The 25,981-nt window shown below is 40.9% G+C and overlaps 1 protein-coding gene across 4 annotated transcripts in view; it reads left to right on the top strand.

The window, feature by feature from the left end:
• The window catches only part of LRGUK (leucine rich repeats and guanylate kinase domain containing), a 104,301-nt gene that overhangs the window by 39,401 nt on the left and 38,919 nt on the right, over nucleotides 1-25,981 (top strand). The window contains exons 1-8 of one of the 4 annotated variants that reach the window (XM_039860916.1): nucleotides 250-1,882; nucleotides 3,482-3,568; nucleotides 4,865-4,971; nucleotides 8,610-8,729; nucleotides 15,198-15,294; nucleotides 19,102-19,215; nucleotides 21,345-21,546; nucleotides 21,872-21,967. In XM_039860916.1, the coding sequence (XP_039716850.1) occupies nucleotides 3,515-3,568; nucleotides 4,865-4,971; nucleotides 8,610-8,729; nucleotides 15,198-15,294; nucleotides 19,102-19,215; nucleotides 21,345-21,546; nucleotides 21,872-21,967 (790 nt within the window). In that variant the 5' untranslated portion in view covers nucleotides 250-1,882; nucleotides 3,482-3,514. Of the gene's footprint in view, nucleotides 1-239; nucleotides 1,883-3,481; nucleotides 3,569-4,864; nucleotides 4,972-8,609; nucleotides 8,730-15,197; nucleotides 15,295-19,101; nucleotides 19,216-21,344; nucleotides 21,547-21,871; nucleotides 21,968-25,981 lie in introns of those variants that run through there. The other 3 variants (XM_039860917.1, XM_039860918.1, XM_039860919.1) reach the window with 3 other exon arrangements.

Raw genomic sequence — 25,981 nt, 5'->3', positions numbered from 1 at the left:
GAGGGCAGCTGCTCCATCTCATTTGGCTCTCAAAAGGCTAGTGATCCCAGCTGACAAATCAGTGGTCATATAATTCTGTGGAGTCCACGATCATTCTGTTCATGGTGTTTGTAACGTTTCGAGATCTTTCCTTGTCAATCACCACCTTCTATATTGGGTGCATGGCGTTCCTGTTATGGGACTGTAGAAGATGTCACCACCTTCTATATTGGGTGCATGGTGTTCCTGTTATGGGACTGTACCATAACTCATTTAATCACACAATGATGGAGTTTTTAGAAATTTATAATATTTTTAATGTTTACTAAAAACCTTTGAGCATTCTTGTATCTAATTTTTGCCTGTCTGACGATCTCTTCAGTCTAAGCCTCCTGAAGTGGGGTAGTTGGTCTATAGCTTATGCACATATAACACATCCGATTGCCCTTTAGAAAGAGTGTGCTGATTTCCACGCTCACCAGCCACGTCTGTGAGTGCACATGGCCAGGACTTGCTGGTGACACGCGTCAACTGCAGGCATACAGCTCCTCCCAACATCTGTGTTAGGTCCCAGCGCAAGAGCTGATTGCTAGAGGGAAATCAGTCCACAGTTTGAACGTCCTGACTGAGTAGCGTGAACCACGTTTACTTTTCCACCTTCCTGAATACCGCAACATAAAAAGAAATTGCTCCTTTTGTAGGTGATCACAGCGGCAGTCAAATGGGCAGCCTGGTCATCTTATGGAAAAAGCTGTGTTTAATAGCATAGCGTTTCCATAAGTAGATTCACGTGCGCAGGTTGTATATTGTAACTTAGAATTTACCTTTCATATTATATCTTTGAAAATGACATCCTTTGAACATGGTGCATGCGTTCTTGCCCCGATTCAGCTTTGGGAATAGTTTCCATTTCAGCCGCGTTTTGTGGTTTGTTAACTCAGAAATTCTCAGTGACTCTGCTGTCGGAATGCTTTCACAGAGCATGCAGAAATGACTTGGGGAGAAATACAAATGAAACGTGATTATTAATTTTTTTGTAGAAGTTCAATATTTCTATTTGAAATAAAATTATAATTATGCTATTACAGGAAATTTGAGTAAAAGTGTTTGTCTTTAGTGGAAAATTCAGGCACGTGGCAACCTAAGCTCTATCCTTGCTTAGATGAAGGAACCTTTTTTTCTCTTACTTTTAAAAGTTGTGAAACAACCTACATAGAAGAGAGTATAAAACATCAATGTACAGTTTAGCAGAATTTTTAAGGTGAGCACCCTCGTCGAGAAATATGTCATACAAACAGTCTTCTGTTTTTCTTTCCTTAAAATAATTATTGAAAAAAAATGATAGAGCTACACGTGTACATGTAGTAAGAAAGCTTCACCAGTCACAAATAACCAGACCAGCAGAAGCAGTGCTGGGGAGGGCGACTGGGGAACTGGGGGGCTAGGAAGGGTGGCGGGGAGCGGCGTGTGGAGAACCAGCAAGCCCTTGCATGTATTTTTTGTACCGTTTTATCTGACTCTACATACTATTTTATTTCTGCCTTAAAATAAACGTGGCCAAGGTAAGGAACACCTCTCTGTTCTCTAGCCAGAGAGGAGAAAAAAATGTGGCTGCGTGTGTTCACATGTATGAAGGGGCATGCAATAAATCTCTTGTTCTGTGTAGCTTTGTGGAATTCTCATTGAAAAGCTGGATAGTCAACAGAGCAATTTTTAAAATAAGCTGAATTTAAAGGATCCAAAGTAGCTCCTTGTATATTATGCTTTCTATTATCTTTGTGCGTTCAGTCTGTGATAAAATTTTGTTTCTTTGATTAAACAGATTGCTGAGCTGGGTGAAATTGAATACATTGAAAATCTACCTCTCCTTCGAGTGCTCAATCTTCTAAGAAATCCAATTCAGGTAAGAGTTCATCTGCATCAGCAGAGAACTCCAGTTCAGGTAAGAGACCATTTATATCGTGGTGCGGGGGATGAGGGCTTTCTTGGGACTCTTTCTTCAAGAAGTCCTTCTGATAAAGACTATCAGGAATGTGAGTACAGTGTTTATCTTCATTCTCTATCTCTTAGGAAACAATTAGAAGGGTTAAGCAAGGTGTAGCACCCTGTGCGCCACTGCCAGTCAAAGTAAAGCCTGACATGATCTATTCTGTGCCTTTGTTGGCTACTGATCCCAGATTGTAGTAGAGATTACAGGAGGGGGTTATTGAGACTGTGGAGCAAGGTCCTTTCACCAGAGAATGAGCGATGCTGGAGGTTCCTATTTTATAACAGGGGAGAGAAAATCTAAGATTAGATACCTAAAGTACTTTGCCTGGGTATAGCTGTGAAATCAGTGGTGTTGGAAAATGATTATAGAAAAAAAAAGATATTTCCCGTGGATTCTTTACCTCTGGGATTCAAAGACCCGAGACTGTTTTTCAGGCTCTCTCTTCGTTTCCACTGATAGCCCCTCTGTCCTGGCCTCTGTCCTTCCCTCTCTGTTCATTTGTCCTTCATTCCACTTTTCCACCTTCACCCTTCACTTACCTTTCTAGAGACTCTTGAATTTGTCTGTATCTCCGAGTACCTTTCTTTTTGTGTGTAGCTTGATGAACATGTCCAGACAAGCAAAAAAAAAAGAAATAAAAAATGAAAAATAAGATTTAAAAATAAAAACACAGTCCTCAGTATGGGAATAGTGGCAGGTAATTTAAAAGCATCTCTGAGAAAGAAAGCAGCGGGGCTTAAAGTAGTCATCACCCACCAATGTTTCCGGTCCACGTAGTGTTTGCGCATGTGCATCAATAAACAGCACAAACCCCTCTCCACACCTAACTCATTTATATGCACAAACTCCCTCCAATTTACATATTGAAGTGCAAAAGAGATACCTTTGTATATTCATTTCATGTATGGTCTCACCTATAAAAAAAAAAATGTATCATCCACTTATATCTTTCTCTTCAAAGAGATGTAACTTAATACAAAAAGCTTTATAGTTCTAAAAGGCAGATAATCCAAACACAGAAGATGAGAGGGAGTAATAAGAAATTTGTTCCATAAATGAATATCATTTTGGTATTGTAAAACATATTCATAATAAATGATACAAATTAATGCAAAACAACACAAAGGAATAATAAGTCATGATAAAGTAATAATAAATAATGTTTCATTATTTGCTATATGAAACTTTGGGATTAGAAGGTAGGGTTTGAGTCACTGGCCATGGAAGCTTAGATGACATGCTTCATCTTACCGAGGCTTAGTTGTTTTCCTCTTTAGACGTGAAGATAATCTTACCTGTCCTGTGTGTCTCACAGGGAGATCAACAAGATCACACATTTGAAGAGCTTTATAGGTTACAAGGCCGGTAAACGTGGAAACATAGAAAGCTGTAGGGGGTGTGAATGATGGGGTAGGTGGTAGGTGAGAGACCTGTGCTCGTGAAAGTAGCGTGCTGGTGCTTATTAATTTGGGGAAAGGAAGGGAATGAATAATCTCTCAATATTTTAAACAGGAAAAATCTGAATATTGGTTGTTCGTAATTTTTATGCTACTACGACTAACAGAATTAGATCAGAAGAAGATTAAAGTGGAAGAAAAGGTATGTAATCATATGACATCATGCGTTTGTAAGTTAATAAGCTGAAAAGCTTATGCTGCCTGCTGCAGGACCAATATCGTCAATAAAGGGCACACACGTATTTATTTAGGGAGTGTTTCCTTGTCCATCTAGGATCCATTTAACCCTCTGCAAAGCTGAGCATCAGTGCAAACGCAGCGAAAGCCCTGCGTTGGCACAGTGGGGAGACCGGCAGAGCAGCAGCCTTCCGCTCACACGGGCCACAGCGTCATGGCGGGGTGCTAATTTAGATAACTATGATATTTGGAGGGTGTGTATTCTATCTGTGTTACTCTAAAAATTTGCTTAATAATGAAATGCCTTATAAGGTCATTTTACCATATACTCAAAGGTATTCAGATGAATCAGTACACCGATCTTTTAAATCCTTGATTCTGCTCTTTAAGATCACGATTCATCTAGACACACAGTTCCCGAGTAACCAGACCTTGAATGCCAGCACCTGCCTCCCCTCCACCGTACCTGTGCTAGCTGCTTTGTCTTGCTTTAGTGACTGGCGACAGCTGAAATCTCCACTAATGAGGGATTTCTTAAACTGGGTGCAAATTTGAGGTGGGAATGAAAACAGGTCTAAATCTGTTTTCCATCTCATAAATGCCTTTCTGAAATCTTGGTTAAAAATAGGTACAGATGCGAGTCTGCTGTTATTCTCACACTCAGAGGCACTTATTAGATTTCTCTTTCCCTTTAACATTTTGCAAAGGAGTAAAATTTAAAACTGTGTATTAAGGTGTAGTAGATAAGGATAAAGTATTTAGAGGGATGACAAAGACAAGGGGATAAACTATTGTACATTATGAAGAAAAGGCCCGTCCCTTTGGAAAGAGAAAGTATGCTAAAAGAAGTTTTGGTAGAATTTGAGATAATCAGAATAGTTCCTGGTGAGATAGCATGCGAAGAAAATTCTGCAGTATCAACGACCTAGAATCCTTCTTATACTAAAAGTCGATATGTTTACTCTATTAAAAGTCGCCTTGGACTTTAGAGGTTTTGTTTTTGTTTTTTGCTTTTTGCTTTTTCCCTCCCAAACCAGAAAGTATAGAGAAGTAGAGGACCAAGGGACCTCAGCTCAGTATTTTAAAATAATTAGGAAAGGTAAAGTAGACAGAAAGGCCGAGCACAAAGACTCAAGAACATGCGTTAAATTATTTCCTCTACCTGGATGCACACGCTTAGAATATTTCATTAAAGAAAAACCTAAGCCTTCTTTTTAGAAATGCAGTTTGTTTCCCTTTTGCATTTCTAATTCTGGAAAAGGTGGCAGCAGTGAACAAATACAACCCTCCTCCGGAAGTGGTCGCCACCCAGGATCACCTGACCCACGTTGTCAACAGCCTGATGCAGCCGCAGAGGATCTTTGACAGGTAGGTATTGATTAGGGATCCGCAGGGCGCAAGCACAGGACAGCGTTTTCCCCAGCCCTCTCTTTGGTGAGCCATTCCTTTCTCGCCTCCTCTGAGGGAAGGGGCTCATCCTGCGTTGTCTCAGTTATAACCTGTTATCGTCACACGCCTGAATATGGACTCTCTCGTTTTCCCAAGTATGACGAAGAGTGGATTCCTCCTCTCTCTTTCATCTGGCCCCCGTGACATTGGGCAGTGAAATAATAATGAAAAAATAAATAAATGAAAGTTTGTGAACTTATCTGCTGTGGGATAGAACCACAGACGATTATGATCATTTCTCTCCACTCTAAAATTTTCCTTGGCCGTGAGTAAATGCCAGATACCCCTTCAAAGAGCATCTCATCAGCGCAGATTGTTTGGGAGCCCCTCCAGCCCGTGGGAAGCCTGGAAGAGCCTGTCTCTTGGGGGCACTGAGCTGCACTCAGCCCCGCAGGGAGGAGTCGCTCAGCTTGGTTGAACACATGAGTAGTCTCTCACCTCTAAGTTCGAAGGCGGATCTACCAGGGTTTCTTCTTTCTTTTTAGACAATCTGTCAGAGCAGATGGCCATTTATGCTATAAGTATAACGCAGAAATTCTATCCATACCCAAAGGCGTTTGAAAAATACTTGTAAGATCTCTTGGTTATAAATAGCTTCTCTTCTTCATGTGATATTTGCTCCTGTACTTCACATGGTTGGTTTCCCACAGAGAGAAAAATGTTTTATTTTGCATCTAGGACATGATTTTTTACATGTAATTTAATAATATAGACATTGGCAGTTTTATATATCTATGGCAGCCCTCAGTGAAATGATTTGTCATTTATTTGCATACATCTGGAAAAGCACATTTGATTTTAAACAGGGGCATTTATGTCCTCGTTGTATTTCTTCTCTAGGTTATGAAGATTGCTAGTAGTTTTATGCTTAAGGGTACCTTTATATAAAAATATGTATCAAAGAAATTTACAGCAACATCTGATAAACACATATTTCGTGATCATTTCTGGCTGTTGAGCAGATAAGCACAAATGGCCAAAGCACCCTAATGCTCTGGGATGAGCAGTTTTCATTGTGAAAAACTCTCAGGCCAGAGCAAGGCCTGCCAAGCTGGGCCAGTACACAGCTCTCTGGCAGCCCCGAAAGAGGAACCCTGACTCTTGACATTGGGACTCTTATGCTGTGTATTGGGGGAATCACTGTCCCCTTTCCTGCCATGATCAGGATGAGGGTACAATGTTAAAATGACACAGCAAGACCTTGGCTCTGGCCTGGTGATCACTGTTAGCTTCTTGCTCTCTGGTATGACAAGGTTCCCCAGGCCCATCTTGTACAAATCCTGTCCCAACTGTGAAATCAGCCATTTTCCAAGAAGCCCTGGTTTGTTTTAGTGAGAAATGCTATTTCCCAGGCTCACTGTGGGTGCTAGAGATAAACATTGTTTCTAGGCCATTTAGTGGACAGAACTAGGAATATATTTCCCTTCCTTCCTTCCTTCCTATTTGCCTATTTTATATGTGTCAGTCATCTCATTTTAAAAATAGTGTACGATATTTATATTGTCAGAACATATAGCCATCACGTACTGCACATTCTCCTTTCTGTCATTTAGCTTTGTTCGATGGATAACTGCATACTTATTGCTCACTCCCAGCTCTCATATTGTCTCTTGAGCCTTCTCGAGAGATAGTTCGGAGATAGTATCTTCTGAACTCTTGCATGTTAATAATGGTTCCTGCTCTTTATATTGAAAGTCATTTTTGCCGTAATGTATAAAGACTCACACTTTTTTTCCCTTAAATATATTAACGATGTTACTCCATTTCTTTTTGGTGCAAAACATTGCTGTCAAAAATCTGATGACAGTTGAATTTTCTTTTCCGTATAAGTCATGTGTTCTCTTTTTCCAGCTGAACGTCTTTTTTTTTTTTTCTTTTTCTTTGAAGTCTAGTAATTTTACTAGACCATGTCTTGCTATTAGTTATTCTGGGCCAATATTCTCAGGGGTGTTGTGTGCACTTTCACAATATATAGTTTTATTTTTTTATTTCAGGGAGGTTTTCTCGAATTACAGCCTTTAGTAGTTATTCTGTTCCTTTGATTGGGTTTTCTTTTTTGGGAAAAAGATCTCCTTTGTCTGTCTTCAGTATTTGTCACTTTCTCTCAAATTTTTCTTCTTTTTAATCACTAAAAAATTATTTCGAGATAATTTTCGATTCACACGTAGTTGTAAGAAATAATACAGAGAAACTCTGTGCATCTTTCGGTTTCCCCCAGTGGTGATGCCTCGTCATGGCTAAGGTAGGACATCAGAACCAGGAAACTTACACTGATGCATTCCTGCAACCTCATTCGGTTGCACCAGTTTGGCATCGACTCGTGTGTGCATTTAGTTCTATGCAATTTAGTTCTACTCAGCAATAGGAGTGATTCTTTTAGTGATTAAAAAGAAGAAAACTTATTTCTTGGTATAGATGTACCACACTTAGTTTAACCATTCATCTAGACCGATGGCAGTTTTTGGCGATTAAAACACAACTGCTGTGAACATCCACGTACCGGCTTTGGTGCGTGTATGGTTTCTCCAGCCTGCTCGCCAGTGGACGCCCTTGGCTGTTTGGGGTTTTCCTTGCTCTGAGATCTGTCAGATGCTGCCGCATCGCCTCCTCCTGCTTCCTCCTGCACAGATTCCAGCGCTGTGAAGACTTTGTGGGTTTGTGGATCGTGGCGATACCTTTTCATTTGGTTATACAGGTTTTCCATGGGCTTTTGCACTTGAGTTTTTCTGTTTTTATGTGGGTATTCACAGAGATCAAAAAATTATGCTGACACCACTCCCATTCTTTATAGAATCCACATCTCAGCCATGTATTTTTTTTTAATGTTCTATTTTATTCAATAATTTGTGTCATAAGTAGAATCCAACACTTGAACTCAGCATGTTGCCGGAGATTTTAGGAGCAAATTCATTCTTTAGTCTGACCTTTCAGGCCCAGAAGCCAGGCCTAGATTCATATATCAGCTCTTACGTATTAACTTAGTTTGAGCAAATTAATTAACCTCTCTGTATACTTCAGTCTCCGTGTGTTCAGTGAGGATAATGATAGAAATTTCTACATTAGCTTCTCATGATTATTAAATGAGGTAAAGCATGTGAGACTCCTAGAGCAGTACCTGGCACGTAGTAACTGCTCAGGTAAATTTTAGTCATCACTGTTTTCTTTGCATATCGGCGTTGTAATTCAATGGATATAGATGTTAAAGGTTAACTCTCAAGGGCAGTCTTTTTTCGTTCTGAAGTTCTCAGGGGAGTACTTTGTCAACCAAGCATTACTGTATCTTACCGTATATGTCCTTTTAAAAATGATGTTAAAGTAAACTTACATATATTCGGATTTTACGTGTCATCTATGCTTTGGATATTATTTTTGCATAGTATGATAATCAACTTGCATCTGGAAGTAAGATCAGCCTTCTACACAGTGTCCACATATAGCAAGCGCTCGACTGCCGAATTAATTGTGGCAGTGACACAGACAGTCCCTCCCCCGAACGTGGCTAACGCGCCGCGAGTCTGACGTCAGCGGGCCGTCACTGACTCTGCCCTGTGTTGCAGCACCCTTCCTAGTCTGGACGCCCCTTACCCCGTGTTGGTATTGGCCGGTCCTCAAGCTTGTGGGAAACGAGAACTCGCCCACCGCCTCTGCAGACAGTTTAGCACTTACTTCAGATACGGGTAAGTTTATTATCGGCTGGTAAGACTGTAAAAGATTGGATGTTATTAACTTCGGCTGTTAATTTTAAGCAGGTTCAAAATGAGCATCGAAGGTTTATTAGCTTCTTTGCCATTCATTGCACTGTGACATACAGTGTATTTTTTATTTTTTTTATTTTTTTTACTTTAAGCTCTAAATGTTTAACTTTAATTCAGCGACGGCTGAAATCGCTCTCCAAGGTTTGGAAATACATGTATTTGTAATTAAGAATAGTGGCGTTAGAACATGGGCTCGTCCTGCTGCCATGCGTCGTGACGGGAGAATCACAGCGTTGCGAGGTGTGATGGGCAGATCCGTGCGCCGGTGACAGCTCCTCCTAGTCTCTGCGGGAACTCACGCTGACAGCACTTGGGCTTCTTCATCGCCACGCTAGCCTCCCTCTTTTGAGGCACGTATCAGGAGGAAGAAAGGAGAAGGGGCAACAGGTGTCTTCCCTTTCCTTTCCCTCAGGTTAGCATTCAGGAGACCTTTAGTTTTCTGGAGCAAATATTCTGCCACGTGATTCCCTAATGACCCAGTTAAAATAGAGATACCCCTCCCACCCCCACCCCCTTAAAAAAAAAAAAGAAACCAAAAGACTAAAACCATCTGGAAAAAAACCTCCAGTTGGATTTACAGACTCGTGAAAAGTTTCTGAGAATCAGATTTAGAATGATTGCTATGGTCCTTTAAACTGGTTTCCTCATTTATTTATTTATTTATTTATTTATTTATTTATTTATTTATTTAAATTTTCTGTATGTCAAAGACATTACTTTTAGATTACTAAGGTTTATTAGTGAGCTGGGGATGTGACTGCAAAGATACATGGATAGGACAGCAAGAAAAATAAATGCAAATTGTTTTCTAATGCTGTTGCGGGAAAGGCCCTGCCCTTGAGCTACACGTGCTTGAACAATGTAAATCCTGTTTTCAACAGGTCCGTTTATTTCGAGATCTAAAATCGCGTTCCTCGTTTGAACAACCCTGGGATACGACGACTATGGAATGATTTATTCATTAATATATTTTAAGCACCCTGAAGTAACAAAAGTAAATTAAAGCTTACTATTAGAATAAAAAAGTGCAGAGTGTCGTTATGCTCATATGGTGGTGCTGAACCTGTTTTAAAAGATAAGTGCAATGCAAAGAATGGAGGGTCAGACTAGGGCAAAGGATGGATCCTGACTATTGTGCTGATATGAAAACCTGGACCCTTTAGCAAAGCAAAGGGAGGAGAACCAAGGCTTTCTCTGATTAGAGTTCCTTTCATATCTTGGGTACCAATTATGCTGCAGATGGTCGGTGGCCCAGTCCTCCTTATTTGTTTGTGTTGTGCACTGCTGAGGCTCACTAGGTCAGATGTGTTCTTGGAGGTGTTTATTAACTCATCACCAAGATTCTGATCCAGTCTGCTCATCTGGATAGCCCCCAACCCATTATTTATTAAAGTTTGCATTTTCCCTGTTCGAATGCTTATCCTTCATGCTTGTAATTGATCTATTTAATGTCTGTTTTCCTTGCTCATCAAGGGTAGAGACCAATGTCAACATTGAGTTCAATGTCACTACTGAGTTCTCAGTGCTCAGAAGGTAGCCAGGTACTTAATACATGCCTGGCAAATATTTGTTAAATGAATGCCTAACCGGTTGAGTGGATGGATGGATAGATGAATGAATTAATGGTATTGTATACAATATTTAGTGAGAAATTACTGTGATAAGAAACACAAGTGATTCCCCCCGACCCACACTGATGGATAAGTGGAGAGATGGGTGGATTCATTCATTTATTCATCCATTCTTTCAGCAAATACTTATTGAGTCTCTCCCACGTGCTAGGCCCTGATGATGCAGTGAGAACAAGATTGGTGAGGTCCTTGATGAAATGTGTGATCTAGTCGGGAACTCAGACCTTAAATCATGTCGTGTGCAGTTTGCATGGAGGTGCAAGATGGCAAAACGTAAATCCTAAAATTAGCCTCATGCTTCCATACTGTTGATGCTGCCACTGCTATTTTCCTCCTCCTGATGGACTTAGTGGCACGTCAAAAGACACTCCTCAGTGCCCACGACCAACTACACACTCACTCACCTCCTCCCTCACAGGTTCAGAGCACTGGCCAGCCACCCACTGGCATCTTCAGGGAGGCAGAGAGCAGGGCTTGTTCAGTGGCAGATCACTCTAAGACTTCCATCAAGGAATGAATCAAAGACCATATCACTGGATGAAAAAGGGCATTAGGTAGCCAATCATTTCATCTATTGGGAAACTAAGGTAATTACTACTATTATATGCAGCACCTTTCTAAATAAAATGAAGAAGTAAACCAAAGCACACCCTCAAGGGTGGGTCATTGCTCACATTTAGATTTAGTGTATTCTTTATCCTACATAAGTTTTATTGTTTTTTAATTAAATGAAAAGGGGCATGAATGCAATCTCATCGTGGAACATAAGCGTTTACCAAGGTGCTTCCTCCGTCGTTTGCTTGAAGCTTTTTCTTTCCCTCCTATTTATTTCATTTTCTCCTGGTATTTCGTATTCCTTTTTAAATTGCACTGACCCCAGACCAAGACATTCAATGAAATTTTCACATGCTAAGTTGCATATCCAGATATATAAATATTAAAAACATAACTCGATCATATAGCAAATGTTGGTGTGGCTGAGAGATGGGGCTCTTGTCTTGGGTTTGATTTTACTATTTGTTTTCAGTTTTAGGAGTAGGTCGGATGTTCTTTGTTTAAATGTATTATTAGTGGCCTAGAAATATGAATTTACTACCTTCAAAGTCTCTCTATGTCCAACCTTAATATTACCATACAAATCAGTGGCTTCCTGGAAGAGTTAGATAACGAGGGAAACACAAAACAATACCAGCATGCCCGTTCATCTTCTAGATTTAAGGCCATTTTAATGATCCGAATAGTCATGAAAGAAAACTTTATTCTTCTTCCTTAGATCGCTGTTTTATAGCACTCTCAATTATCATAACCGTTTTCATGTTGTTGACTACTAAGTATATTTTACTTTTAGTACTATAATACAGCAAAGTGAAAGACCACAGCTTTTTAACTAAATGAGATGGTATGAGCTACAGCAACTTAAATTTTCTCTAGTCTACTATGTCTGTTTCTACAGATGCGACAAGCCAGTAGAATGGTTCGTGCAGTCAGTCAGTGTTCATTGAGCACCCTCCATGTGCCATGTGCCGGTGATAAAACTGTAAAGCAAACAGATATGGGTCCTGTCCTCTTGGCAGCTTACAATCTAGCATGGGATTTAGACAAGGAGCTGCTGCCTAACAAGATCCTAGTTTGATGGGTGCTGTGATGAGGAACGTCAAGATCCTCTGCGACGTGGGGCTTGAGCGGGGTGCATTTCAGATAGAAATAACACACATTTGATTTACTGAAAGTACACTCTCTAGTAAGGCTAAGCTGGAAGTATGAAGGGAGATGGCAGAAGATACGACTGCAACGATAGGGGTCTGATCATAAAGGGTCTCTAAGCAGGGGCGTGTCATCATCACAGCTGCATTTTAGAAAGCGCACCCTGTGGGCAGTTTGCGAGCGGGCTTAGGGAGGGAAGGCTGGAGACCAGGAGACCAGTTAGGCTGTAATGACAGGTGATGATGGCGTGAGTTAGAGAGTGATGTGTAGTTACTGGAAAGTGGGCAGAGGTATTCAGACACAGTAAGTGCTGGAATCTTCTATGTTGATGATCTCTTAAATTGTGTTCAGCAGTTCACTGATGTAATTTGTATTGAGCATTAGGACCAATTTAACTTGCCTCCCAAATATCCTATGAATACCTGGGCTGTTGCGGGTACCCATTGAAAGAGTTCACTTACTGACAATATGGCATTCTGTAATCTGCTTGAATTTAGATGCGCTCACAGCCAAGCCTTTGCCTAAATATTTGCAGTAACATGAAGTTTATTATTTCCTGAGGCAATCTGGCCCAGATTTTAGATGCTAAATCTGCATGCTTCTGAATCACACTGAAAAAAATTTCTACTTCCTCATCCACCTGCTAGCTCTTTGTAAGCCATCTTTTCTTCCTGTTACATTTCCTTCGGAATTTGAGCAGTCCATCATTTGGCCCGGCATTCTGGATTCCTTCCCCTCCTGACCAGGGCCTCCTCTCCGTGGACTTGGTTTGTGAGGACCCTCGATGACAGCTACCTGATGAATTGGCCTTTAGAACGTCTGACTCGCTCAGACTTTAGTGCCAGCGTTGCTGCCTGGGCTTCATCTCCAGCTCCCTTCTTGTGTCTGTTGAGTGAAACTAAGAGGGGCTATGGCTCCCATTACAAACCATGAATTAACTAATTTACCACGACTTCGCTAGCAAATTAGTAAAGGATAAACTCATGGAAATGTCAATAATACTTGAGATTATGTTTACATGGAGAGGCAGGATATGGAATATGATGACTAAAGCAGATCTCTTAACCTAAAATTTGGCATTGTCTTTCTCTAAGTTTAGTGAAACGTTGCCTTCTCTGTGAAATATTTCCTTTTTAAGACGTTCATATTGGGGCAGTATACTTCACAGCGAAAGTTTCTGTGTGTGAAAATTGGATGACAGACTTAAAAAATCCTCAGGGTATCTTAGGTCTTTCTTAAGAGCAAGCTCCAGAGCGGGTGCAGGTTCTGTCATCAGTATTCTCCACATCGGCAAAGCCATCTCTCTGTTTACCTGACTAGAAGCTTCACATGGCTTCCTTGCTTGGTCTTTCTTTTAGAAATTCTGAAACAGTTCCTACGCTTGGTTTCTTTGTTGGGAAATGCAGGTTCCGCGCAGTGTGTACGTAAAGGCTATGCTAAGGGTCTGACACCGAGTCACTGACTGATTTTTCCTTACTGCCAAGGACACCAGTAGACAGAGGGTCCCAGGTGTCTGCCAAGGTGTACAAAGAAATGCCAGTGTATTCAGACGACAAAACAGACATCGTGAGGATGTGACAGTCTTCTCTTAGAATGTACTCTCTTTCCTGAGTATGCAATTTAAATGTGATGTTAAGACCTTAAAATCTACTAGTGTAGTTCATTCTTGATTATAAAGGAAAATGAACAGCGGTATAAATTATAAAGTGTATTTGTCTTTGACTTCGTAGTAGAGGGGCTTTTGAGGTTGCAACTCTGCCCTCTTAGTTTGATCGTTAGAGGAACTGACTTCGGAGCCATGTGGCCTTGCAGCTTGGTCACATTACGTAATTGCTGTGCCTCAGTTTCGTCATCTGCAAACTGAAAGGAATACCTACCTCATTCGGTGGGGAGGAGGGAGGTAAATAAGACGCCAAGCATCTAACTCTTCTCATCTCCTATTTTAAAACCACAGGATAATCTAAAAATCAGTTTGTGTTTCTAGAACTTAACATTGAGAAGTTAGAATAGCTAATTGGAACCCCCACAGTTTAGTTCTAGGACCGACACAGGCCTGCCCCGTGGCCTTGGACAAGTCATTTTCCTAGTCATCTGTAAAATGGAGTTCATTGCAGCTGTTGTCCACGTCACACGTTTCATTTCTTCCTTCGTTTTACAAATGTTTAGTGGGTGCCCGCTATGGACCAGGCATTGCAAATGCAGTGGCAAACAAGATGAACAAAATAAAGTCCTCCTCTCGTGATTCATGTGTCCTGCTGGGGACAGAGAAAAAATAAAAATAAAACAGATACATAGAGAAAAGAAGGTGGTTTTGGAGAGAGGGAGTAATTGGGGGTGCGGGGTGGGAATGCTGTTTCAGACAGTAATTAGAAAAGGCCTCTCGGGTTGAGTTGAGAATTTCATTCAGCACTGAAATCACGGATTCCCTGAGGGACTTCATACCCAGTGTGATAAATACTGACAGCTCAGATGAAAGAGCTCGTTTCTGCCCTCAAGCAGCAGAGGAGCTGGGATCCTGAACAGGGAATTAGGATACAGTCAGTAGCAGGCACTAAGGCTAAGGGTAAGAAGAGGTGCACAGTCCAGCAGTAGGGGGTCAAGAAAGGCTTTTTAGGGGGGTAACACTTAAACTGAGTCCTGAAAGACAGATGAGCCAGCCAGATGGGGGAACGGGGAGAGGAACATGCAGAATACGTCCCACAGGTCGGAGAGAACATGAAAACACTCGGGTGGAAAATATATAGGTGTTAAACATTGTTACACTTCCTAAAGCATTCTTATGAGACGGCAGAGGAGGTGCTTCAGAAGATCATAAATAACCACAAGTAAAAAATCTGGTATGGAAAATCCAAATGTTTTGCCATCTTTATAGGGTATAGTGGCTGAATGTAGTCTAGCATTTCAAAACCATAGGGGTTTCATAATTACGTTACTTTATCATTTATGATTCATGGATCAATTTCGATTTTTAAAAATATGCTTTATACTGAACTCATTTCCATTTTGAATTTCCAGTTACTAGATATAGACTAGGTTATCTGTTTTATGTTTTCAGGGCCTGTCACACCACAAGACCCCCTTACTTTGGAGAAGGGGATCGAGTTGATTATCATTTTATCTCTCAAGAAGTTTTTAATGAAATGGTAAACATGGTAAGACTGTTCTCCTTTATTTTTAATGCACAAGAAGTACATGTTCTTTGGTAGAAATATTAAGATATTGATATCAGGATAAGGTATTGGGATATAATAGTGAATTAAAAAGGAAACAATCACTTTTGTCTGTTATGAGAGACGTGTTCTCACTGGGTTGTTCTTTCTTAACCCACTTAGTACATCACTGTTCACACGCTGCTTTCTTTTATGATCGTGTAGAAAATGCTGTAAATTCCCAAGGAGACTGAATGAGTAGACATTTTAAGAAAATCGGAGTAAAAGCACGATGAAAAATTCTTGCGATCTGTGTTTATCAGGTGCCGCTATTAATCAGACTTTACTCAGACCGTTCTCAGACCTGACGCTAGGCACGCGGCCTGCGGGCTGAGCACTCTGAGGGCGGAGTGTCCTGTCCCTAGCCCTCCTTCTCTTTGCTCTCAGTGGTGCTTTCTAACTGTTGTGACCTGAAGCACCGTTTCATCACCGTGTGTCCCATTCGGTTGGCCTCTCCTGGACACACATACAGCCTCAACCGTCCACCGTACCATCTCTGTGGGAGAAGCTCTGAGTCTTGGAGGCCAGGCCGCTCACTAATACAGCCGGGAGCCCCTGTTATTAGCCTGGAGAAGCCCTAACTTCTCTGAGATCTGTGTCTTTACAATGTGAGGGTCACTACCCTGCACTGATCTGTTTTTGCAGTAGCTCTGGGCCAGTTAAGAATTTTTTTCCTGAAAACCGATAACCTAATTGGTAGTAATTCATAACACCCTTGTTTCTAAGTTTATTTTCTTAAAGATAATTTATTTGTTCTTCCGTGGCCTTCACCTGCAAGGGGAATCCTCACACTCTAGTTTCTCTGTCAAAAGTATATGCTGATGTCAATCCGTATCCACCCATGACTTCAGTTAAACTGAAAGAATGCCTCCTGTCTTCATCACCACCAATGAATCTGTAAGCCTTTTATTTTCTCCTCGCCGTGGGCCTTAATTTTGTTTTTATGACCATTCTTCCTATCACCAAAGGAATCCTACACCACTTTTTTATTCTGAAGCTTACCAAAGGACCAGATTAAGTATTAGTCTATGTTTCTGCTTTTGAAAGATCACTACCCAACCAGGGTGCTCTTACAGTTACGTCCTCCTTCCCTCCTCCTTCCTTCCTCCCTTCTCTGCCCCCACCCCCAAATGATAAACCTGGCCTATACCGCAGTGCACAGAACCATGGAACATTTAAGCAGAGGCTCTGCAGTTTCTGAGTTTGAAGTCTGAATGACCAACTTTACACGCGGTGTAACTCTTACATTTACAGAGAAGCCTAAGTGAGAAAGTCTTATAATCCCTGGGCCATTTTCCCTCTAACCTTGTCAAAAATACTGCTTGGAAATTCTTTATAACTTTCTCTCCTAGGGCTCCATTTTGACAGTTTGGTTTAATGTATCAAGAGCACTCTGGGACTTTATGTTTCTAAAAGCTTTAATAGAGATTTAAGGAGTTATCTTGTTATTAGCAAGAAGCATCCTCTTAGGACTCTTTGGGTTGAAAGACAACTAGTTCCTTAAATTAATGTTAATTTCTTCAGTTAGAGTATGAGGCATTTTTTTCTTGGTTCAGTGCACTGTTCTCAGTACCCATATGCTCCCCTGATGTTCCCTACCTTATCTGTAACCAAGTAAGTCTGGTTCAATTCCTCGTCAAAGAAATCACTGTGCTTCTATCCTATATTTAGTCCTATAGTTGCGTTTCCTCTGCAAAACCTTCATGTGTTTGAAAAATACTCATTTTTACCACTTCTGCTAACATATATTACCTCAGTATAATGTGATTTCCTTCAACTCGAATTTTGCTTCTGATCACCTTCTCTTGTCTTTAACCTGAGCTTGAGACTTTTATGAAGAGAGATGAACCTAGAGGTCATAAGCTCATGACACAGTTCTGACTTAGCCCAGCACGCCCACATACTCAGCCTTCTGTACACAGATCCTCCCTCGGCAGAACACCCACCCAGGCAGCCTGCCCTTCCCCCATTTACAGCCCCACCCTCTTGACGGGCAACCCTGGCATATCTCACGCCCGCACACCTACTGTGGGCTGTCACAACCACCCGCTCTGACACGTGAGACCCGCATACCCTCCCATGTACACACTCCTCCCTGACACACAGATCGCCCCCACAACACACATGCCTGCAGACAGACACGCAAACACTTTTTAAAGACATACACACAGTCACTTACTTGCAGAGACTCTTCCTCTCTTGTGGAAATAAGACTTCAGATCTGGAGGCTTCTGAAATAAGATTATTGCTGCTTATTAAGAAATCCACAGGCAGGGAGAACCAAAAGGAGTATCACCGACCAGAAGCTGAAAGATCACTTAATCTTAATTCTGAAACAGTTTAACAGAGTGTGATTTATATACATAAGTACAATGCAAGAGTCCTCCCAACTCTACATTCTTCCAGAAAATGCACTTGGGAACCCACAGAGAGAGGCCCTTATACACACAAGTAAACAATCTCATAGTATATACATCTGAAAAAGGGTTCAAGCATACATTTTGAAAAGAGATTGAGTCACAGTAAGCAAGATAAAGTACGTACCTGACAGAATATTCAGGCATCTATCTATCTAGATATAATACCTGTATTTTTTTAAAAAGGAATCACAGTATTTGTTCCACAGAACAAAAGGTACGACATTGAGGAAGTAAAATATTAAGGATACTTATGGTTGAGTTTTTCACTTTTAGGATGCATGATATAAACTTCTTTTGATTACAGAGTGTGAGGTGGATTTTCCTCCTCATTCACAGCAGACATGTCCCCCAGAGACCCATCCCACGCTATGTCTCCTGGCCTTCCAACACTGCCGCTTCCCCCATGGCAGACGGCCCATCCCCCACCTCACAGGTCTGAGGACATCCGGGTTCAGGAGGCTCATTCAGGGTAGATGCTGCCATTTGATGGGATTCAGCCTTCAGCATTTCACTTCATTATTTATTTCAAAATCATGCATATGCAGAGTCAGAGTTGCCAGGATTGTCCACATTTTTATTCTTTCTATTGTCATCAGTCTTCTAATTTAAATTAGACCTAGTGGTTTCATAAACATGATATTGTCAAAAAAAATCAGACAATTTTGAGAGATGTATTTTTACTTTTTTTTTTTGCAAGAGAGTATAGCTTGGGAAGAACTGGGCAGTGTTTATACTTCACATGACTATAGGGCCCACAAAAGTTCCTTAGGCAGTTTCAATAAAAAGTGATTATTTATAAGGAAAAATAGGATGGGTCTGGTTTTTATGGCTTATCTCAGAATATAAAGGTTTAGGATGTCCCTGTAATTCATGGCCTTCAGGCTTATCTGAGAATGTAAGGCTTTTAAGAGTGTAAGTTTTTTTTCTGAGCTACCCGATATGCTGGTGTAGCCCAAATGGCTGAGGCAAAGGGTGAACTATAGTTTTTCTCTCTCAGTAATGAAGGTTTATGGTGCAGGTTTGGCAGGAAGTGGGTAGGTAAGCAAAATGACCTGTCCTATCAAGCTTCAGTGACTTCATGTTCCCTTAAAATTTGTCAGCAGATTATTTCCAAAAACTTATTTTTTTTTTTTACCAACCGAAAATTCTGAATGAATTTCTGTATCACAGTTTGATATTAACGTTTTAGACCCATTGCCATATATATATAAATATTAACATCAGTAAGTTTTATGGAGTCATATAGAAGTAAGATATCGAATAATTTTCCTTATATTAAATTTATTATAACAGCTGTTATATTAAAATCTTTGTACTTCTCAAATTTCAGGGGAAATTTATTCTAACGTTTAATTATGGTAATCACAGTTACGGATTAAATAGGGACACCATAGAAGGTATCGCAAGAGATGGTTTAGCAAGCTGTATTCATATGGAAATAGAAGTAAGTGTTTTTCATTCAGTCAACTTATTTTTAATGTGTGTGTGAGTTTGTGTAAATACATTCGGGGTTGGGAGGGGGCTACAGTGTGCAAAAAGCACACCGCTAGGAACAAGAAGAATGCATACAAAACTGAGATTTTAAGTTTGTAATTAGTATGTGGGAGGTAAGACACATGAAAAATCACATGACAGGAATTAGATTACAATACAAGAAATTCCACATTTATTACGAGTAAAATTGCCACTCAAGATTTATTTACTAAATGAATACTAAATTATCCTTTTCCTTTGTCGAGCCTGGTCTCTGTTAGATAAAATGATATTAGATAAAGCTTGATTCTAATGGCTTATGGAACTGGTTCCCTGCCCTTCAGGACAGTGGCAGCTCCGTGCACTTGACCTTGTTCCTTCATTCTTCAGGGAGATGTGTGGGCTTTGCTGTCATTGGACCTACTTGTTCACTGGTTGCAATATTTTCATTCTTTAATGAGTTAGACTTTCAGATTTCAGGAGATTTTTCTCTCTGTCCTAATATCTCATTTCTTCCCAGTGATCTTTTATATTAGAGCATATGTAAGTTTCTCCAAAATGAAGATCCCACTCATTTGTGGGAAGCATAAATATCCCACTCATTTGTTTTAAATATATATATGGCTTTATTAAATATTTGAATTTTCAAAACAGTTTTTTTTCTTCAAATTACCTTTACTGAGCACTATAACACTTTTGTAGTCAGAAAACAAATTATAATAAAAATAATTTCATTAGCACAGACTTACAGAAGACCAAATCTGGGCACATCTTCTGTTCTTTTACTATCAACTAAAATCTTTCTCAAGACTTTCTTCCTCCATAACTTCCCAGAGCGGGAGACCATCATTCCTTTGTGGCTCCTTGTAGGGGTGTAAGTAAGTGTTCCCTGACTTTGGTGACACTGGTCACCTTTCTTCCAGCTCTTTACTTTTCCTAACTTCAAAATCCTACAGTTCTTATCTTTCTGCATTTGACTGGTTTTGCACCTTTAAAAAAAGTGTTCATTGTTTCTATGCTAATAAGCAAAAAAAAAAAAAGGCCCTTTTCCAGAAATGTCTTCCTTGGACAAGGCAGAAACAAAAATTGATGCATCACTGAGCACAAACACTCCCCAGCTCCCAGTCTTCCTGTTGCCAGTGCAGCTGTTCTCTGTGTGCTGGTTCCCATTTGACTTTTTCCCTCCATGAGAGCATTCTCCTACTCATTTCCAAGAGGTTGAGTCTACCAGTCAGGCTTTATTCCCCTGATGATTCTCCCCAGCAAAAACATTTTTCCCCAAACTGCCCTTGTCATTCAATCTTTTAGAAATTGTTTTTTTAAAAGAGCCCGTATTTCTTCCCCTGAATTTTTAAAACAAAGATTTCAAACACTGAGTTCAACTGTGGGACTGTGGGACTGAGCTGGAAGGAACTGTAGATTCCATTTGGAGTAACTGATTTTGCCCTCGAGGAAGCTGGGTACCCGGGGAGCTCGGGCGATTTGCATGGAGTCCGCAGTAGCTGGAGAGCAGCGGCCATGACCCAGCCCTCCAGGTCTGCACAGCACCAGCTGCCACTGCTTCCCGCCCTGAGCTCCTGGGGTCTGGGATCATGAGCTTGACCTTCTCGGGTCCTGGGTAGAGGCTGTGAGTTGTAATAGGAACCAGCCAACCAGGTGACTGATTTAGGAACAGGAGATGACAAAGGGGTGACAGAGGAGTCTTTTGTCTCTGATAAGATCTCTCTGTCTCCTGATGCCACAAGGGTGCCCTTGGAAATGTAGAATCGAAATTACTTTTCAGTAATAAAGGTGCAGTACTGCTGTGAGTGTACCTCTTTGTAGCCAGTAATTTTTTTTAGCAGTCGCATTCATTAGAATGATTCATTAGAGGACACCAGGAAGAATGAATTTTTATATTTCTGATGAAAATTTAATATTTGATGAACAGGGAGAAGTAATCCAACCTTGAGATATTTAGAGGAAAATAATAGCTAATTATACAGATAAATTCTTCAACGTTATACTACTTGTTATATTGTATGTTGTCAGACAGCTCCACACTGATTTCTAAACCCATGTGTCTGTTGCTAACTTATTATCTTTTCTTTAAATGCATAGGGTGTAAGAAGTTTGAAACATTCCTATTTTGAGCCTCGATATATCCTGGTGGTGCCCATGAACAAGAAAAAGTATGAGGGACATTTGCGGAGAAAAGGATTATTTAGTCGTGTAGAGATTGAATTTGCTGTCTCCAGAGTGGACCTTTATGTTAAAATTAATCAAAAATTTCCAGGATACTTTGATGCGGTAATCAATGCAGGTTAGTAACTTTCAGCAAAACTTTATTTTTGATGTGTAAGCTCACTGGGGAAAAATTCGCTTCAAAGTATACTATTATTGTTGGGGGAAAGCAGTTTCTCAAGGGCTCAGGACTGAGGCCTCTGTTTCCTTGCTGGCTGTCTGCCAGGCATTGTCTTCAGTCCTAGGGGCTGTACCCAGGGCTCGTTCATGGGGTGGGGTCCTCTTAGAACTCTGCCTACCTGCGATATTCATAAAATTCAACGTAGCTATAAAGTCATTCCCACCAACAGTTTCAAATTGACTGTGCTTTGATGAGATTCTGTGTACTCTCTCTTTTACTGTAGATGATCTGGATGTTGCCTACCAACAGCTGAGTCAGCTCATTAGAGAATACCTTGGATTGTCTGAGGAAACTGTCAGCAGTTTGGCTCCAACTGCAGGTACTGTCCTAGCCCTTCTGTGCCAGAATTTTTGCCAGAAAGGAAAACGAGTCTGTGAATTGTTATTTGGATCCTCATCAGCCAGGCTAAAGCTGGTTCTAACTCTTTAATCTCCATACTTCCTCTGGGGCCTCGTCCCCACAGACAGCTGCACGGAGTCAGCCCTCCGGACTTGTCTCGGTGACCGTAATAGACCTCCGAGGATTGCCATTCGGGGACGTGCCAGGCAGGGCTTTGGAGGTTCATGGTAGGTCACAAGCCTCCTGGGTCAGAACTCAGCCTTCCAGAACTTTGGCTCCCTTCGGGCCCCGTGAGATGGTGTTCTGCTCCCTAGGCTTGTATTTAGCGTCGTTTCAGTCCAAGAGATTTCTTCCCCCTTTTCTTCACGTCGCCCCAGCCCGCACGAGGTTGCACCTCAGAGTATAGAGGAGCAGCGCTGGTCAGAGCGTGTGAGCCCAGTGCTGGCCCTGCTGCTCCTTGGGTCAGCCGCTTAGCTGCTCCGAGCTTCAGTGCTCTGTCCTGCAAAATGGAAGTTAAGGCTCCCCGCCCGCCCCATGGTTTGTGAACGGCTAGAATGTACCGTATATAAGTGCATCTCCTCAGATGCAGGATCCTAAAGCCCTAACTTAGGATGTTGGTATATGAGCAATTTGAAATGTATTTAAAATGTTCCCCCAAATCCACCTCACACCCATTAGATGGCTTACTAAAAAAAAAAAAAAAAAGGGAAGGAAGGAAGGAAGGAAGGAAGGAAGGAAGGAAGGAAGGAAATAACAAGTGTCGGCAAGGATGTAGGGAAATTGAGAATATAAAATGGTATAGCTGCTCTGGAAAACAACATGGTGATGCCTCAAAAATTAAAAATAGAATTACCCAGCAGTTCCACTTCTGGGTACCCCAAAGAATTGAAAGCAGAGACTTGAACAGATATTTCTATATGTTTGTTCATAGAAGCATTATTGACAACCGCCAAAAGGTGAAAGAAATCCAAGTGTCCATCGAATGATAAATGGATAAACAAAATGTGGTACATACCCAGAATGGAACAGTATTCAACCTTAAAAAAAATTCTGACACATGCTGCAACAGGGACAAATCCTGAGGACATTATGCTAAGTGAAATAAGCCAGTCACAAAAGTACCTAGAGTAGTCAACCTCATAAAGACAGAAGTAGAATGGTGGTTGCCAGGGGCTAGGGGGAGAGGGGAAGGGGGAGTCATTGTTTAATGGGTACAGAGTTTCAGTTTTACAAGACAAAAAGAGTTCTGAGGATGGGTGGCGGCGATGGTTGCACAATAATGTGAATGTTCTTAATGCCATGAACCGTACACTTTAAAAGTGGTTAAGACGGTAAATTTCCTGTGACGTGTATTTTACCACCCTAATAATGCAAAAGGTCTCTCGACGGACTGAACCCCAATCACATGTCACATACCGTAAAATGTTAACTCGAGACTCTTGCTGCTGTGTAGATGGCCCCAGCTTTGTGCGTACGTGTGGTTTATAGCCTTGGTGACTCTGACCAAGGAGCATTTTGCTTGCCAGGCTGCATCCTAGCCAGACTGAGGCAGGCCAGGTCATAATTACATCAGAATTCAAACTAATTGGGCTGTTTTGCAGTTTTACACACTTACCCCAGGTCAGATGACCCCGGAATTCTGGAATGTGGGCAGGCGAAACTAGTAACATTCGACACATGACGACTGAGATTTCTCTTCTACATACATCTCATAGGAGACAAGTGACCAGGATACCACCTACTGCCTTGAATGTTCCTGAAGAAAGAGCACCCTGTCTGAAAACGGGCATTAATGGAGGGTCGGAGGTCTGCGCTCCGCCCACAGGCCAGGGGCGTTAGATTAGGAGCGTGCTGCGTGCTTAGCCCTCGCTGCCCTGATTCTCCACAAAGGGCCTCGGGCTTCAGAAAGCTGGGCCAGACCGGCAGCAAGCGCGGTCTGTCTAACGAGGCTTCCACAGCCTGGTGGAAGTTTCTCTTGAGGAAATCTGGCTCCCGTCGCTTTCAGTCTCTGCTAACCCAGCAACCTCCTGATCTTTAATTTGGTCCCCTGGGTGGACCCGTCCCTGTGGGGGCTGTTCCCCTACGTTAGAACACCCTGCCCTGCTCCCTGAGGCCGGCCCATCTCCCAGTGTAAATTAATAAATTGGTGTTCTGCCTTTTAAATCAGCCCCTTGTGGGTTTGGATGAGCTTGAGTCAGTCCCCTGAGCCTGGCCCATTCTGAGCAGCTGAGAAGAGCATGTTTCTGAGTAGGAGCTCTGGGGGCACCGCTGACCGAGCCCGGCTCTGTCCCTGCATCTCATTCCACAATCGTCAAGAACACCGAGTGCTGGGCGTAGTGGCTATTTGGGAAGTTAATAGACCGGATAATGTGCACATAGGAAAATGGACTCCCATTTTAGTGGGTATAATAAAATTTCATTTATTGGGACTAATTAGGTTAGGCCTGTCTGATTTAATGAAAAGTATGAATTATAGAATTTGTAAAATCTCAGATCACTTGATAACTGAAGCTGGGCCATTCAGTTATTGACTAATAGAATCCCAGCCTTAAAAAAAGGAGTTGGGAGGGTTTGTAATTAATATAGCAAATCACTGACCTCAACAGCTCCTGTTTTTCTGGCTGGCTTACAGTATTTTAGAAAATAACGTGTTTCTCTTAAGAAGCCAAACGCTTTATCTTATTTATACAGTTAATCTGTGGAGGAAGTTACTTTTTTTCAGTTGATGGTTTAAGGATAAACTTGCAAATAAAGTGACTTTGTGGAGGCCAGATATTTTTCAAGTAATTGAGTATTAAAAAATTCTTATTAACCAAGTCCCTATTAATAAGTTTTTACATTGTCTCTGGTGGCCCAAGAGTAGAGCCATTTACCTCTCCGAGTGTCAGGGCTGTGAGGTACATGCCGAGGAGCATGGGCCAGGTGTTCGCAGGTTCACTGCCAGAGAGCCTCCCCCATCCCCCAGCCGTAGCCACCATCACCTCAGCGAATGTCTGCCCTGACTCCCAGCAGAGTCACGGCCACAAGCCCTGCCGGCTCTCACTTCTTTGCCTCAGCTCTGAGCTGAGTCACCTTGATTTTAATTTCTGTAGTGTAGGAACATTCTTATAAATACTTACATTACTTACATAGCTGAGACCCCCTAGGAACAAAAATCAATAATTTTAGTGGAATATATATATATATTTTATATATATAATTATATATATATATTTTACATATATAATTATATATATAAAATATGTATATATATTCCACTAAAATTATATATAAAATTATATATATTATATTATATATATATTATATATATATATAATTATATATATAAAATAAAGCTGTCAAAAGTAAGAAATTGAACTAAAAAATATTTCAGATTCTATGAAAGAAAGTTTTATCTGAGCAATTAGAAAACTGGACTGGAAATTTGTATTCTCAATGTCACCAAAAATCATTAATTTAGAGAAATCACTCTGAATTCCCATTTAAAAAAAAAAAAATCAACTACATAACATTATGCAGCATTGTTAGAACCTAGTCTTCTAGAGCTGAGGTTTTCCCAGCTGGACTAGGCCATCTGTGTGTTAGTCTTCAATGCAAACAGAAGTCTGATGGCTGACGGCATTGTTTTCATAGAAACAGTGATCCCTTATTAATGCAAACCGCAAGTTATTCCCAAATATTTGAAATAATAATAGATGGCTTGATGTTTAGTCATTTTATGTTGCAAATTTGTAACTGAGAATGCAAATTTTAATTTCTCCTCTTCAACAATGAGAGTGGCACAAAGTGGTAAAAGTAAGCCCAAGGTTATCAGTTCTGAGTGTATAACAGGACCCAGAAACGTAAACCTTCAACAGGAGAGAGACTAACAGAATTTTCATTTAACACATATATAAAATAGTAACTTTAGATGCAGAGTGATTATAAACCCTTGAGATTTTTACATATACCATTAATAAAAATGTATATCAGTTAAGATACAGAATTGTCTTAA

The sequence above is a fragment of the Pteropus medius genome, unplaced genomic scaffold (genome assembly GCF_902729225.1).
Source record: "Pteropus medius unplaced genomic scaffold, Ma_sr-lr_union100, whole genome shotgun sequence".
Lineage (NCBI taxonomy): Eukaryota > Metazoa > Chordata > Mammalia > Chiroptera > Pteropodidae > Pteropus > Pteropus medius.
The sequence above is the reverse complement of the archived record's forward strand: the minus strand, read 5'-3'. Positions and strand labels throughout refer to the sequence as shown.